This window comes from Populus euphratica, unplaced genomic scaffold (assembly GCF_000495115.2).
Source record: "Populus euphratica unplaced genomic scaffold, PopEup_1.0 scaffold1984.1, whole genome shotgun sequence".
Taxonomy (NCBI): domain Eukaryota; kingdom Viridiplantae; phylum Streptophyta; class Magnoliopsida; order Malpighiales; family Salicaceae; genus Populus; species Populus euphratica.
The window spans coordinates 16,076-32,110 of NW_011501808.1; the positions used below are offsets into that span (position 1 = coordinate 16,076).

The 16,035-nt window shown below is 28.9% G+C and overlaps 2 protein-coding genes and 1 long non-coding RNA gene across 3 annotated transcripts in view; all 3 read right to left on the reverse strand.

Moving 5' to 3' along the window:
• The window catches only part of LOC105118461 (uncharacterized), a 5,923-nt gene extending 5,581 nt beyond the window's left edge, over nt 1–342 (reverse strand). The window contains exon 1 of the long non-coding RNA XR_840944.1: nt 227–342. This is a non-coding gene — a long non-coding RNA (uncharacterized LOC105118461). The remainder of the gene's footprint in view (nt 1–226) is intronic.
• A 3,734-nt stretch (nt 343–4,076) lies between these two features.
• On the reverse strand, nt 4,077–6,901 carry LOC105118462 (transcription initiation factor IIF subunit beta-like). The gene is made up of 6 exons (XM_011016429.1): nt 6,538–6,901; nt 5,913–6,021; nt 5,267–5,397; nt 5,110–5,184; nt 4,697–4,846; nt 4,077–4,309 (listed from the first exon to the last, which is right to left on the reverse strand). The coding sequence occupies exons 1-6, from the start codon at nt 6,736–6,738 to the stop codon at nt 4,190–4,192; spliced, it is 786 nt and encodes a 261-aa protein (XP_011014731.1). The 5' UTR covers nt 6,739–6,901; the 3' UTR covers nt 4,077–4,189.
• A 1,372-nt stretch (nt 6,902–8,273) lies between these two features.
• On the reverse strand, nt 8,274–9,131 carry LOC105118463 (histone H3.2). The gene is made up of 2 exons (XM_011016430.1): nt 8,436–9,131; nt 8,274–8,374 (listed from the first exon to the last, which is right to left on the reverse strand). The coding sequence occupies exon 1, from the start codon at nt 8,998–9,000 to the stop codon at nt 8,590–8,592; it is 411 nt and encodes a 136-aa protein (XP_011014732.1). The 5' UTR covers nt 9,001–9,131; the 3' UTR covers nt 8,274–8,374; nt 8,436–8,589.
• Nucleotides 9,132–16,035: the final 6,904 nt, after the last annotated feature.

Genomic DNA, 16,035 nt, shown 5'->3' on the forward strand with positions numbered 1-16,035 from the left:
AAAGAGTGACATTATGTGATCAGTTATAAACATCTCAGAATGAAGCGTGTAAAAAAGTCGGAGAAGAATCAAACGTCGTTGATATTCACAAAACTGTCTCGATCATTCTTCTCGCAATCTTAAAAAGAAGACATTGTTCTTATCTTTCTTCCACTCGCATTCACTCATCACGCGCATGATAAATTTGATAAAAGAATGATGAATTGCAGAGGAGCGTACGCGTTACCTTTAGCTTGTGGAAAAGTGATCCATCGTTTTGGTATTTTGGAGTTGCTGTGGCTTCATGCCTCTTCACTCTTCAGTTTCCGAGGTGGTCAAAGTAAACAGTGGCCGTGGACTAAGTTTCTTAGATATTGTTTGTTTATACTGCAGTTTATAGTCATTTGGTAAAGAAAAAAATTGATTTATTGTGTATAAATCCCACATAATTTTTATGGTTGAAATAAATTAATAAAAAGTAGATAAATATTATTTTTTATTCACTGTATACATTAATTATACTGTTCACTATCAATGAACAATGTAACATGAATAATACAATTCACTACACTATTTACATTGAATTGCATTGTTCATACATGGTTTTTTTAAATTTTATTAATTTTTTTTTTTTTTATTAATGTTTTTCTAAGTGTTAATTTTATTAATATTTTTAAATTTTATTAATATTTTTTTAAGTGTTAATTTTATTAATATTTTTTGAAGTGTTAATGTTATTAATATTTAAAAAAAACTAGTTTATAGTGAATTAAATTTATTTGCACTGTGATGTGAACAATATTTTTTTCTTGAAAAACTAATATAGAGTAAATTAAATTCACTCGCACTGTAATATCAATTTTATACTTGATAATATTTTATCTAATTTTATTACACGCTTAAAAAATTATGAAAACTGTAATTTTTATCGAATAAATTTTATATGTAATGTAATTATAAATAGTTTAATAAAATAAAAAAAATATTTTATATAAAGTATTATTTATTTCATGATATAATAGGAGTAATTAATTCTATAATAGTTAAATTTAAAATCATCAATATTAATATATATTTTTTAAAAATATTTTATAATTTCAATTTCAAAAGTTTTTTTAACCAAATACATTAAATTATTTTTTCTTCGACTTCAATTTCAACCACGGTTTTAATCAAACATCTATTTTTTCAAACAAACCTCAACTAAAAGTATTTTTTATAAAATAATTTTTTTCAAACCATAACTACAACAACTACCACAATACCAAATACATAATTAGAGATGAGCCTTAACAATTACCACAATACCAAATACATAATTAGAGATGAGCCTTAGCCCAAATCGTTTTTTTTGAAATGCACCCATAACTCATACAAAAGTCAGGGCTCATTCTGTCTTTATATCACACAACACAGGTCCAGTTTCTAATTTTTTATATAAATTCTGATAATCAAGTTCCTTTTGTTTTAGATTGGGCTATTTTCAGGAAAGAAGAAAAAAAAATCATCATGAGATTATAAAGTTTCTCCACGATCATTTATCAGATCTTAGATGGTCCAAGCCATGCATAATAGAATAAAATGTTCGACAAATATCTTTCTCGTAGCCTCTTTTAAAATATGATCCAAAATAATAATAGCAAACAAAACACTCAATCGTGTTTTAAATAGAACCGGCTCAAGACCCCAATAATGATTTATCAGGTTAATTTAGATTTATTTTAAAATAATGTTGTTTAAATTAAAAATAAATACATAATATTATTAAAAAATAATTAAAGTTAACTTATTCAGTGGTTTAATCTGGTAAATTTAAACTAATTTAATTTTTAAAATACAACTGGGCTCGAGTGATACTTCAAAACACAATGTAGATGGTTAAATTTCTAATTTGATAGAATTTATTACCAACTAAATTTTTAGTAGTGAATTGATAGACCCAACCAAACATAATCGAATCGACATTAAAAAATCAAAGAAAGAAGAACAAAATGACTTTGTTTTAGTAAATAACGTGAAAGAAACTGTCAACACCAAATTATGCTTCTATTTCTAGAGAGAGAAGCAGTTCGGCACTACTATAATCAATCGATACCGCAGGCAAACGTTCTATTTCCAGTATCAACTCACGCCATCCGAATAATATTTTACATGTTGCGTCGGCAAAGATTATAAACTATAAACAACGATAATGGGTTTTTACTAACCAGACAGATAAAATGTGATCTCCGCCAATTGAATTTCACGGTCATGGTGTTGAAATGTTAAATAATATTTATATAATCTTATTTATTAAAAATAAAATAATATTTTCAATTTAATCTATATTATATATCTATACATATATTTAAATTAAAGTTAAACACTTATAATACACTGATTATTTATAATTGTATTCTCCTTTTATGTTTGATGTTAATTGTTTTAACAGAAGCACCTTAAGCATATTCTGAAGCCTGTTACTTCCATATAAGACATCCCTGCCCTATAGTGAGACGGGGAGAAACATCACAGCCAAGAAGCAGTTATGAGTTCCTTTGAAATGCTGATTCAGTCACCGCATCAGCAGATGCATCAAGACGTGTTTATATGACATAGAATTAGTCTTGACTCCTCAAGTTAGCTCAGTGCAGATAAGCCCTTGATCTACCTGGTTCAACCATACCAAGCTGACAAGGTTTCGAACCCCAGCCCATTACTTGAGGCCGGACCCTCTCTAGTGTGGGCTCCCAATTTCAGCCAAGAGCCCAAGGTGATTTCAGCGAAAGACCCAAGCCCGCCTGGTACAAAACAGATTCCTCCTCCCCTCTCTCAACTCCATTTTCCATCTTGTTTTCTTAACTGCAGTTAAAGCCTCTTCAAGGGACAAACTACTTGCCCTTGGTTGGCTGGTTAAGTACGTGTTTAACCAGGGCATTTTAGGCATGAAAATATATCAAAATAAATTTTGTTTGAAAGCATATCGAAATTATTGTAAAGCATTAAAAAATCATTAATTTAATACTTTTTTAATCTAAATCAACTTTTAAAAAGCACTCAAACACTGTAGCAAACACAAAAACAATCGGTAATTGAACATCCAGTTTCATTCAGATAACCTCATCAGGAAGCTTCCTCCCTCTTACTTTTTATTTAGTCCGTGAAGTTCAACACGACTAACTAATTAATACTCATAGTTTTAAAATCATTTAAAAGGGTGACTCCAGGATAAATTTTGTCCGCCATTATTAAGTGATGCAAAAACCAGGAAATTTTTCTCAGACAAAATCGGATATCTACAAGCAAGAAAATAACTTAAATGGAAATAACATGAACAAGAGAAAATAAATGATCCTGAAGCTCAATAAGTTACACCGCCTGCCATGTCTGCAACGATTATTGCGTTCTAACTTCTTTTCATGCAACACAGCATTACTCGTTTTCTTAGCATCCAGTCCCCATTCGTAATTGCTTTAACAATTTCGATTAGGAATTCAAACACAGGGACACCCTATCTGGACATTCACAATGATGCTGGTTAGTGAAGAAGAAATTTACTGGAGAATCAATGCTACAAAAGAGAGATAGATTTGGCAATCAGCTGAACTCAAGCCCACAACAAGCTATCACCAAGAGGATGCAAAAGTCATAAATGACTCTGCTCTACAGGAACACACCTGCAAACTTTAGAAACTTTCTTTCTTTCTGAAGGGACTTTCTCTACAATAAGGACAATGGAAATAATCTCTCAACAAAGTATGTTTCTATTGCTAGAGAATTAAACAAGCAGTCTAGCACTATTGTAAACAAGTCACACTAAAGGAAAACATTCTATTTCAGGATACACGCCATCCAAATCAAATTTTACAAGTTGCTTCAGCAAAAATTATGAAACTAAGGAACATAGTAAAGGGTTCTTATCAACCAACCTGATAAAATTGAACCTATGTAAGTCTCCCCCGATTGGATTTCCCAATCATGATGTTGAGGCACCTTAAGCACAGTATTTCCAAGAAGTATCCCCCGATTGGATTTCCCAATCATGATGTTGAGGCACCTTAACCACAGTATTTCCAAGTAAGACACTCCCGCCCTCCTGCCCAATTTTTTTATTTTTCCATTTTTTTTTAATTTTTTTTTTATGGTCTCCTTCCATAAAGGTTTGCTACTGACCTATATCTGTCAGGAGAAAAATGGTAAAGTTTCAACCATACAAATATAGATGAGAAGATTAATCAGCACCTGTATCCTCAACAGTTTTCTTATATTCTGGCTTAAGTTCATAGGTTCCTTGGTTTGTTCCCCGCTTATTGTACACACACAGCTCATTCAGTATCTCTTTCAAGAATTGCTGCATTCAGAGAAAACACCAAATAAATTTCACACATGAATACCCAGAGCAATATAATGGTATAAAAAAACAGAGCCGATTTGACAACCATCCTTCTAGAAACCAAATATATAAGGAAAGGGATTATCATATCTATATAAGCATTAGATAACAATGATGAAAACATAGGAGCTAACATCAATCATGGTCCACAGATCAACTAATCAGGTACAACCATATAATTTATGAACCATGGATTAACACTTATTTTAGGAAGTCTACCAGCCAACAAGCATCGGTAAAGGAAATGGCATTAGCAAGCATATATTCTGAAGAGCTGTTACCACATCAGAACTTTTTATCAGTAACACCTCTGTTATATAACAGCAAGGAATAGAAAAGGCATACCGCAGGTTGATCTGTTTCTTGAACAAGCTGCTTTAAGGCCCAATTTGGTTGTCTTTCAAATAACTTGAACATGATATCTTCCAATTCCCCACGATCCCTCCTGGTTCTCTTAACGTCCGATTGTTTAACTGGTTGTGTTCTCTTCTTATCCTACTCGTATAAAATTGACAATAAAGATTACAATTTTTTATTCTTAAGGGCAGAAAGAATGGATCTTTGGCTAATAGCACCACATTATTCTTGTCAGAAAAAGTGCTACCAGAGGAAAGCACTACTAGGAAAGTATACACGTTATCTTTTCCCATTACTAAGGAGCAGTATTGTTCATAACTCCATTGTTTAAAGCCAAATAAAAGAGAACTAATTTACGAACATCCTAATATCAACATGTCCAATGGGGAAAGAAAATATACCTTGGAGCTAGATGAAATCAAGCCAACCATTCCAGGCATGGGCCTCATGTGAACTCCACGGTCATTATTAATCACCTTTAAAAGCAACCAAGGAATCAAAACTTCTGTTATATCCAGGTGATTAAATAGCAAAGTAAACAACAATCTAATCCTCTACCTGTATCTGTCTTATCTTGACCATAGATTTCTTCGTCCTTTCACGGCACAATTTATGATACTCCTCAATGTTCTGCTCATGGGGCTTCATGTCAAATTTATGTTCCACTTTTCCTTCCATGGCGACCTTCCCTATAAATAATTGAAAAGATTTTGCAAATAGTAGAAATCCAAAACAAGTAGCTAATATCAGTGTACAAAGAAAAGCAGATATCAGTGCAAAGCATACTATCATGGATTAGATCAAAAACATGTAGACTGCATCTGTTTGAAACATCCGAATTGCATACTCATGAGTAATGAGCAAGTGCCTTCAGAAGTATGATGCTCATATACAATAAACATGCATACTCGTGAATGAGAGGTCCCTTATTAATATTTCTGCAAATTGCAATGTTCAACATCAATCTTCACATCAAGTATTGTACTTGAGTCAATAATAACAAATGACAGGAGATAATTATTGAAATTGAGTCGAATCATAAAGGATTGAAAATACAAACATCCACAAAAACCAATAAAGGGCTAGCGAGATCCTCAAGAATTGTTTGAATCCTGACTCACCAGTCAAAAGAATCACAAAATTTCTTCCACAAAAAAAAAAAAAATGTGAAAAATCATCCAGAAGTTACAAACTGGATCCTCACCTTGAGGTGTCTCAGAAAAGACGCACATAGGAACAAAGTCTTTAAACATATTCAAAGAATAACTCTTCGGTACATTCCCAGTCTCGGTGCGAGCCATCTCCATAGTGAACTGATTACCATTTGGAATCATGTAAGAGAGATGAAATGATGAATTACAAAGATAACATATCAAGCAACCAGATATAAACTATATGCTCTCTTTTAAAATCATTACAAGCTATTTCGGCCTCGAGAATCCACACATATACGATCATCTGATTTAAATTCCCAGATAAAAAGTACAGATTGACTTTTGCAATCAATGCCTAACAATACAGATGACTAGTGAAATAAAGCATCTTATAAATGAAAATTCAAGCGCACCAAGCAATCATCAGCTGATTGAACTATTGAACGCTTCATGATAAACTATAGGTCATATAGTTTAAGAGCTACCTTAAAAAATCCATTACACAAATTCCATTACAGCTTTAGTATCCTCGGATTTATAATTTGCTCAACTCGACTGATATAAGTAAGAATAGTTCACTGACTAAAATAAACTAGGGTTAAAGAGTTAAACGATGAAACCCTAATTATTAAAAAAAATCAAACATTGAGCGCAAATTGAGAAGACGAAGAGTACCTGAAGAGCAGAGGGATCGTCAGATTGGAGAGGATCGAGGGAGAGAACGACTTTAGCAAGAGGGGCAGAATCTGAAGAAGAAGGGGAGGTATGATTTTTCCATGACTTCGCAACCACTACTGGACACTTCATCAACCAAACAGATCTGTCTGCCTTTGATGTTTCTAAATTAGCGCTGCTACTGCTGTTATCCTCTTCCATCTCCCTGCTTGATTTTTCTTGCTCGAATTTTGCTTGTCTTTCTCGTTCAGTTTTTTTGAGATTTTTACTGCTTTGCTTCCCAGTCTTGTCTCGTCTAGTCTTCTCTTTATTGACGCTGTTGTTTTGAGAGGTGAACCGAGGACCCTTTCCTTGAACCGGATTCGAATTAGGGTCCACTTTAGTTAATGAATGGTCAGAGTTTTTTAGTGTGTTTGATATTGTTGGAGATTTTAATATAAAAAAATTATTTAAAAATTTTATTTTTAGTTGTTATTATTTTAATTAAAATATATATTTTATTTATTTTATTTTTTAATAAAAACCATATTCAAGATATTGGTTAAAATAATAATTAAAATTAATGTTGATAATAAAATAATTTAAAAATATATGTATTAATTTTTTATTTTTTTTATTATATTAATGTGCATTTTATTAGTAATATATTATAAAAACAACAATGTGAATTATAGCTCAAATTTTATTATTTAGTTATATTTACTATAATACTATCATAAATATTAAAAAAACCTCTAGTTGAATCAAGGCTTGTAGCCTAATAGTCATAGTAGAGTTTCTTTATTTATACATTCTAGGTTAATAAACTCTTAACATGCATATTTATCACCCCTATGATACTTTACTTGCCTACTAAACTTGCAGAATATTTAATAGATCTAAAAATTAATTGTCGTGTGCATAAATTAGTCCGAACATCCCGGATTATCAAAAAAAAAAACTTCTAGTTCTTCTTGCACTGAGACTTTAGCTCAGTAGTCTTGACAGAATTTTTTTACCTTTGTATCTTGAGTTCAAGTCTTAACGTGTACATTTGTCATCTCCATGGTACCTTACATATCTATTAGATTTATAGGATATTCAGTGAATCCAAGGATTAATCGTGATGCTTATAAACCAATTCGAACACCTCGTGTTATTAAAAAAAAAAAAAACCCTTTAGTTTTGATGGAATTGTAAACATAGAAGTATATCAATTAAAAAAAATTCATAAATAAAATTATGATGGATTATATAAATAATTGATGAGAATTAAAAATAATTTTTTTAATCATGTATACAAAAACTTAGGTTTCTAGAAATTTTTTACTTATACAAAAACTGCACAACATCAATATTTCTATTAATTCAAAAAAGGGTGTGGTTATTTTAATTTGGATAGCAAATTCAATAATAATAAAATACAACTCAATGAAAGGCATCAAAAAAATATAGCAAAAGCATATGAAAGCAGGTTCTTAAAAAACTAAGTTTAAAACTTTTGGTGAGGTTAAAAAATAAAAATTATGATTCATTTTATAACCGAACAGATAAAATTATGTTTAAATAAGAAAACTGACGGATACCACTCCACAGCGTTTTTTACTTTTTTGTGGCTTTCTCGACCGCCTTATAGAGGTTGAGCCAAAATAACCGAACACCAATAGGCCACATTCATTGGCTTCAGCCCGTCATCGAATCATTAGATGAGAGGAGGCGTTGGAACAAGGTTTCAACTTTATAGCATTAACAAGTCCTTCAGAACAAGGCTAAATGAGGGGTTTCACAACGATCACCAGCGTGAAAAACAATAAACCCAAACTTGGATTTCTACCAGAGGCATGATCACTGCTCAGATTTTTTGAGGCATATTAACAAACTCGCAGAATGTACAAAAATGAGATGCGAACTCAGCTGATATAGCAAGTAATCATCCTTCCATTACATCTAAAACGATTACATCTTTTAGTACTTGGAGGCGAAGGCACTAGACAAGGAAATAGACTTATGATACCTAGAAGATACAAACAGGGATAAGAGTTGCCGATCTACCCAGAAAGACCTAACATGTCTTTAAGCCCTTTCACCCCTGATCCTTCTAGCCAGCTGAATATCCTTAGGCATGATTGTAACCCTTTTAGCATGAATAGCACACAGATTTGTGTCCTCAAAGAGACCCACAAGATAAGCCTCAGCTGCTTCTTGAAGAGCAGAAACAGCACTGCTCTGGAACCTGAGATCAGTCTTAAAATCCTGAGCAATTTCTCTCACAAGCCTTTGGAATGGAAGCTTGCGGATCAAAAGCTCAGTGCTCTTCTGGTACTTCCTAATTTCTCTCAAAGCCACAGTTCCTGGCCTGAAACGGTGGGGTTTCTTCACGCCTCCGGTGGCTGGGGCAGACTTCCGGGCAGCCTTAGTTGCCAGCTGCTTGCGAGGGGCCTTGCCTCCAGTGGATTTTCTGGCAGTCTGCTTGGTACGGGCCATTGCTGATTGAATCGAAAGAGAATTGCAGATAAAAGATAAATTGCTCTAGCTTTTGCTTTCGTTAAGAGTATGATGATAAACGATTGAGATTTGGGCCTAATTTAAGGGGAGGTTTGGTTGGGGTAAGCGGGGATTTGAAATTTTCGTGCTTCGATGGAGGGGTTTTGAGTTAGGGGAAAAGTGAGGAGAGTGAATTAGGGCCGTTGATTATTGATTGATCGACGGGTAGGAATCTTTGGATTATCGAGACGAGAATCGCGATCCGCGTGCAATGTGGATGGACCAATGGGAGGTGTTTCTAAGGCGGGAATTGAATTTTTGTGTTTTAAGAGGCGCGACTGTGGAAATTTGTGACGGTGGATTGATATAGTTTTTTTTTTAATAAAAATGTTTGTGAAAAAATTTTAATTTTTTTTATTTTAAATTAATAATTTTTAAATTATTTTAATATGTTAATTTTTAAAAAATAAAAAATATTATTTTAATATATCAATTAAAATAAGTAACGAGGTCTCCTGTCTTTTTATTTGTGTTTGAATACATTATAAAAAGAATTTAAACTTATATGAGTAAATTTTAATTTATAAAAAAAAATCTTTTGAAATGTTCGATTATACATACACGTGGAATGACAACAGTTTTTTTTTTTTAGATTAAAAAATAACTCTTGGTTAGTGAATTTAGTGTGATAATTTTTTTAATTTGATAGTAAGAACATTTACATGTCATCAATCAAAACTATTTTTTAAAAAAACAATTAATTATGAATTACCTTTAATTTATCTTTTGGTTATTATCAAGATGCCTTTATCACTTAAATAGAAGTGCATTGATTAATGCCCAATATCATGTAAGATGATTTTTAAATCATTGTATTAAATCATTAATTCAATATTAGTAAGATTTTTTAGAAAATTATTTATTTATAGGGTGTTTGACATAATCTCTTCTGCTTTTAAAGTACATTATAGAAGTATTTTTTTATTTTTTTTATGATGATGTTAAAGATAAAAAAAAACATTTTAATATATTTTTAAAGAAAAATATCATTTTAAAAATCACTATACAGCTATCATAAAACTCCATGTAGTTGTCATTTGATTCTATATATACCATTGTTTTATTTTAATGTTTAATATTATTATTTTATTTTTTGGGGGGGTTTTTTTAGTATGATGTTATTTGTTTGTTAAAATGATTTTGTTTGAAAATATAATAAAATAGTATTTTTTTTAATTTTTTAAAAATCATTTTTAATATTGATGTATTGAAATGATAAAAAAAAATATAAAAAATATTTTTAAAAATGCTATTTAGAACATAATTTCAAACGGACTTCATACGTGCATGTGTAATGATTTTGGATTCTTTAAAAGAATATCTCTAAATTTTTCCCTTGTTGATATATCTTACTTACGAAAAGGGGTCAATGAAAGTCCACTGGACAGGTTGGATCCCATGGCCCGCACATATGTTTTTTTTTTTTTTAATTAACGTGGATGTCCGGGCCAGCTTGTGCGCACCACGACTAATCTCACGGGCCCTGAAGTTAACGACCATGTAAGCCTCTAGTAGCCATCATATGAGCAACCAAGGACTCGAACCTGAGACCACAGAGGGAGCAAACCCTTTGATCCCAAATTCTTACCACTTGATCACCAGGTTGCTCTCGGGTTTCACGATTATGAAGACTTGGTCAGGGTATCAAGAACTTAAATCATCTACGGGGTCTAGATTCGACCCTGAATTGAAAGCAAACTTGCCCATCCATGATTCGAAGCAAACCGCCGGTTATTATTTTTTAAAAAAATTTTTTTTTTTTTTTTGATATTTATCTATTTGTGAGATTTTGATACTAACACTTTGAATGTATCAAACACTTTCTTCGATTCTGCAATTATATTCAACATTAAAAAAGTGAAAATTCAAATATCTAAATAATGCAAGCAAATTCATGTTTTTTTAAAAATTAATTTTTATTATTATTTTGACACATTGATATTAAAAAAAAAATTTAAAAAAATTTATTTTAATATATTTATAAGTAAAAAAATACTTTAAGTTACCTTCTATTATATTAAATTGATGTAAAACTTTAGATGTGAATATAGCTGTGATAAAGGCCACGGTCCTTTTCATGTTACCTTTTTAGCAAATAACATTTGCATTACAATATAATTAAAACATGTGGCAGAATACACTGCAATTTTCCTTATTTATTATTATAGATTGTTATAGTATTTTTTTTTATATTTTTAAAAAATTATTCATGTTAATTTTATTTTTTTTAAATATTAACCAAGTTAAAATTTTAGTTTTATAATTTTTTTAAAACATTATAAATTGATATAGTGTTTCCCCCATGTAGTTTTTTTATGATTTTTTTCAAAGTTATCTATTGATTTTATTTTTTAATCTTTGAGTTAGTGGAGAATTATAACTATAGTTTTTTTCACAAAACATTATGGATTGCTACAGTGTTTTTTCATATTTTTTTTTTGTTTTTATGATTTTTTTAAAATTATATTTGTCAATTTTATTTTTTTAATATTGAGTTAGTTGAGAATTTAACTCTATAATTTTTTCTTTAAAATATTATGGATTACTGTGGTGTTTTTCCACATGGTTTTCTTTGTTTTTTATTTTTTATGATTTTTTTTTAAATTATCTTTGTCGATTTTATTTTTTAATATTAAACTGATTGAGAATTACAAGTATAGTATATGGGGAAATCACTATAACTTTCTTCATGAATTGCTATATATTTTCCTCGCGTGGTTTTTTTCTCTAAAATTATCTTATCAATTTTATTTTTTTAATATAAACTAATTGAGAATTACAATTACAAGTAAGGTTAAATCATGCTGGGAAAACATTGTAGTTTTTTTCACAAAACACTATGAATTGCTATGATGTTTTTTCTCATGTTTGTTTTCCTTTTTTTGTGTTTTCTTTTTTGTTATAATTCTTTCTAAAATTATCTTTGTTAATCTTATTATTTTGATATTGTATTAGTTGAGAATTTAGTTTTGTAATTTTTTTAAAAAATATTGTGGATTGTTATAATATCTCAACAAATTATTTTTTTATTGTGATTTTTTTAAAATTATCCTTGTCAATTTTATTTTTTAATATTAAGTTGGTTGAGAATTACAATTACAAATAAGGTTAAATCATGCGGGGAAATATTGTAACTTTCTTTGCAAAACACTATGCATTATTAGAATGTTTCCAGCATGTTTTTTTTTTTAAATTATCTTTGTCAGGCATGTTTTTTTTAAATTATCTTTGTCATTTTTTTTTATACCGAGCTGGTTGAGAATTTAGCTTTATAATTTTTTCTTTAAAACATTGTAGATTATTGTAGTGTTTCCCCACGTGATTTTTTTATTATAATTTTTTAAAAAAAAAAAATTAGTCAATTTTATTTTTTTAATATTGAATTAGTTGAGAATTATAATTTTAATAAAGCTAAATCATATAAGGAAAGTATTGTAGTTTTCCTCACAAAATATTATAAATTGTCACAGTATCTTTTCTCATGGTTTTTTTTTCAAAGTTATCTTTATTGATTTTGTTTAATATTTAGCTGATAAAGAAGTTACTTTGTATTTTTTTAATTAACAAAAAAGTTAAATCATGCAGTTATATGTTAAATCATGTTGGAAAAACACTGTATTTTTCCTCTCAGAACACAGTGCACTGCAAAAAAATATTTTATTAAATCTCTAAGTTTTTTTTATCACCAACATAACTTCTTTTCTGTTATAGAATATTGGCTCTATCACACCTTCGATTTCTATTATTTATCTAGTATTGATATGTAATTATAATACCTTCAAGTATATTTATTTTATAAACCCGTAACAACACGCTGGAATACCATCTAGTGAATAACTAGAACAAATTAGTCTTTATTTGAGTAGCATCATCATTTGTTGGAGGAATATTATCATTTGATGGAGGAGTACTTGGTTGATCAACATTGATTTTCCCGATGGAAGAACTTTTACTCTTTATCTAAAACAATAAAATTTAATCAATTTTAGTTAAATACTTTTACAAAAAGATGTAATAACTACTACTTTAGAGCAAAGTCTAAGTTTATTAATTTGGAAGAAAATGAAAAAAAGAAAAGAGAGAGCAATCATAAGTATAAAGAAAATTACGAACAAACATTGTTTGATATGATATGCACAACCTAAAGGTTTACTAATGTTATTTATTTGATAGCAAATTCAATTCACACCAGGCTATTCACAGGTAAGAAAGAGGTTAAGATGAGATTCACATACTTTTTTTTTTTGCAAGTAACTTTAACCCAATACAAAAAACATATTATTTGAAGGCAACAAGCGATGAATGAAGAAAATAAAGTGAAATCATAAAGAGCCTAGTTTAAAAAACAACAATCAAACATCGAATCAAATTTTTTAAAAATTGTATCAACGTATAGAGAAATAATAAAGAGATAAAATGACATGTTAAAATAAAAAAACTAAATGATAAAGAGAGATATTTGACCCAAGAGAGGGTTCACAATTAAGGTTTTAATGTTTTGTTTGAAGGTCTGAATGATCAGAGTAGGATGAATGTTAATTTATCATAATCAAGCTAGGGTTTTTGATTATGTAAATCTCTGACAACTCTAAAGTTTTTGCTTTTGTTTTGTAGATGGAGCATGAAATATATTTTTAAGACGACAACGTTTGTGTATGTTTATAAAAATATCTCCTGACTTCTTAAAATTAAATCTCTTCTAAATCATTAATTGTATAATTTGAGGGCGTGTTATTAAAATCATCTTGAAAGAAAATTATTTTGGTTAATATAAGATGATTTGAAAATACTTTTATAATAAAAATATTATTAAAATTTTGCAATATCTTGATTCAGCTATGTATAACCAAGCATGATTACAATTTTTGCTTGATCTTTCCTTGAGTTGCTCTGGTGGATAACATTAATTTCGTGTTTTCAAATTCTCAACAGCATATTTAGAGCATGGATTCACGGTGACAAAAAAAAAAAAAAATCAAAATTAAAACCTAGGAAAATATTACAATCACATGAATTCATCACAACGACAAACTTGTTAAGGGTACTTGTTTAAGAACACAAGAAGGGAACTGGTAACTTATAAGAGGCTGTTTGACAAACATATTTGTACATGTATCCAAGTATGTTTTAAGAATATATTTGTATTAAAAAAATATTAAATTCATATATTTTTTAATGTGTTGTTATTAATAACTGAAAAATAGTATTTTAATATATTTTCAAATAAAAAAATATTTATGAAAAACATCTTCCATCATAATACTAAACAAATATTAAAGCTAAACAAACATTTCATTTGTTTTTAGCATGTGTAAGATTAAGGTATAGTTTGATTTTTTTTGCAGGACCTGTAAAAAATACAATAAAAAAACATATATTTATAGTTTTTTATTTAAAAATATATCAATTTTTTTGAAAAAGATTATATTTATTATCAACATACTAAAACAATTAAAAAAACACACACATATATATATATATATATGTATGGATGTATGTATGTATATATTTATATATTTTAAAAAAACAAGTTACCGCCGCAGAAATACAAACTTTCCTTCTTCCCCTTTCTCTACTAGAATCGTCACAGCTTGCGTATGTTTCCCTGACCCTAATAAATAATAATAAATATCTTGGGAAATTAGCAAATAAATATTAATAACGGTCACTATTGCGGGCCCAAGCACGAAAAAGACAAGCATCAAAGAAATACAAGCAACAGAATCAAAGGCCCAATCAGCCCGAAACCATGGAGTGCACGCTTGTTTGGAAAACTGAATTAGCCGAGCATTAATAATGACCACCTTCACTCAACAAAAGCCAAAATGTCAATTTATTACGATGGAGTGGATTGCGATCCAGGCAAGGAGGGCGTAGCTTCTATTTTTCAATATTTTTAAAAAATATATTCAATTTTAAAAATATTTTCTAGTTTTTTTATAATTTTAAGATTAAAAATAAAAAAATACTTTTAAAAAATACATTCTATCACAAATTACAAATTCACGCATAGAAACTTGTGATATCAAGCATGATTTAATTGAATTTTAAATTAAAACAAAAAAATATTTACATAATTAAACTTAATTGATTAGATAATATCAATTCATGGTTTGATAAATTCAGCAAGTCAATTCTAAGAACTTAAAAAAAAAACAAAAAGATTATGTTAAAAAGGTTATTTATTCAAAAATTGATTCAATAATTTAGTGAGCAAAATTTTTTTTAAATTGATCTTTTTTTTTTCAAGGGACGTATGTTATGATGTAAATTTTACCATAATTATAAATTAAAAATATTTAATTAATCATTATAAATAATGAATCTACTTAAAATTTTAATTTGAAATTTTACTTAAAATAGACAATTATAAGTATAAGGTGATAAAGCTATTATTTTTTAAAATATTTTTATTAAAAAATATATAAAAATAATCTAAAATTATATATAAAAATAATTTCATACAATTTTTTTTAATTTTTTTCATTAAACACCATTCAAACGACCCTAACAGCTATATATATATATATATATAACGCATGAGAAAAGTGTTTAGTAAAGAAAAAAAATACTGATTACTGTTTATAGAACCCATTAATTTTTGTGTTTGGAACATAAGATTGAAAGAAGCAGCTGAAAACTGTTTTTTTTTGCACTGTTCATATAACTGTATTGTTTAATAAACAGTACAATTAATATTAATAGTGTGTGTATAATTATATTATTCATGTGAACAGTGCAAAAAAATTACATTATTTAGTTGCATTGTGTTTTTTTTAAAGTGTGGTAAGTTTTTTAATATTTTTTTAAAAAAATTAGCTTAGAATGAATCTCATACCTGATAATATTTTATCTAATTTTATTATACACTATAAAAATTATAGAAATTATAGTTCTTTTCGGATTTATTTTATATATAATGGAATTATAGATAGTTTTATAGAATAAAAACATTTTATATTAAGTATGATTTAT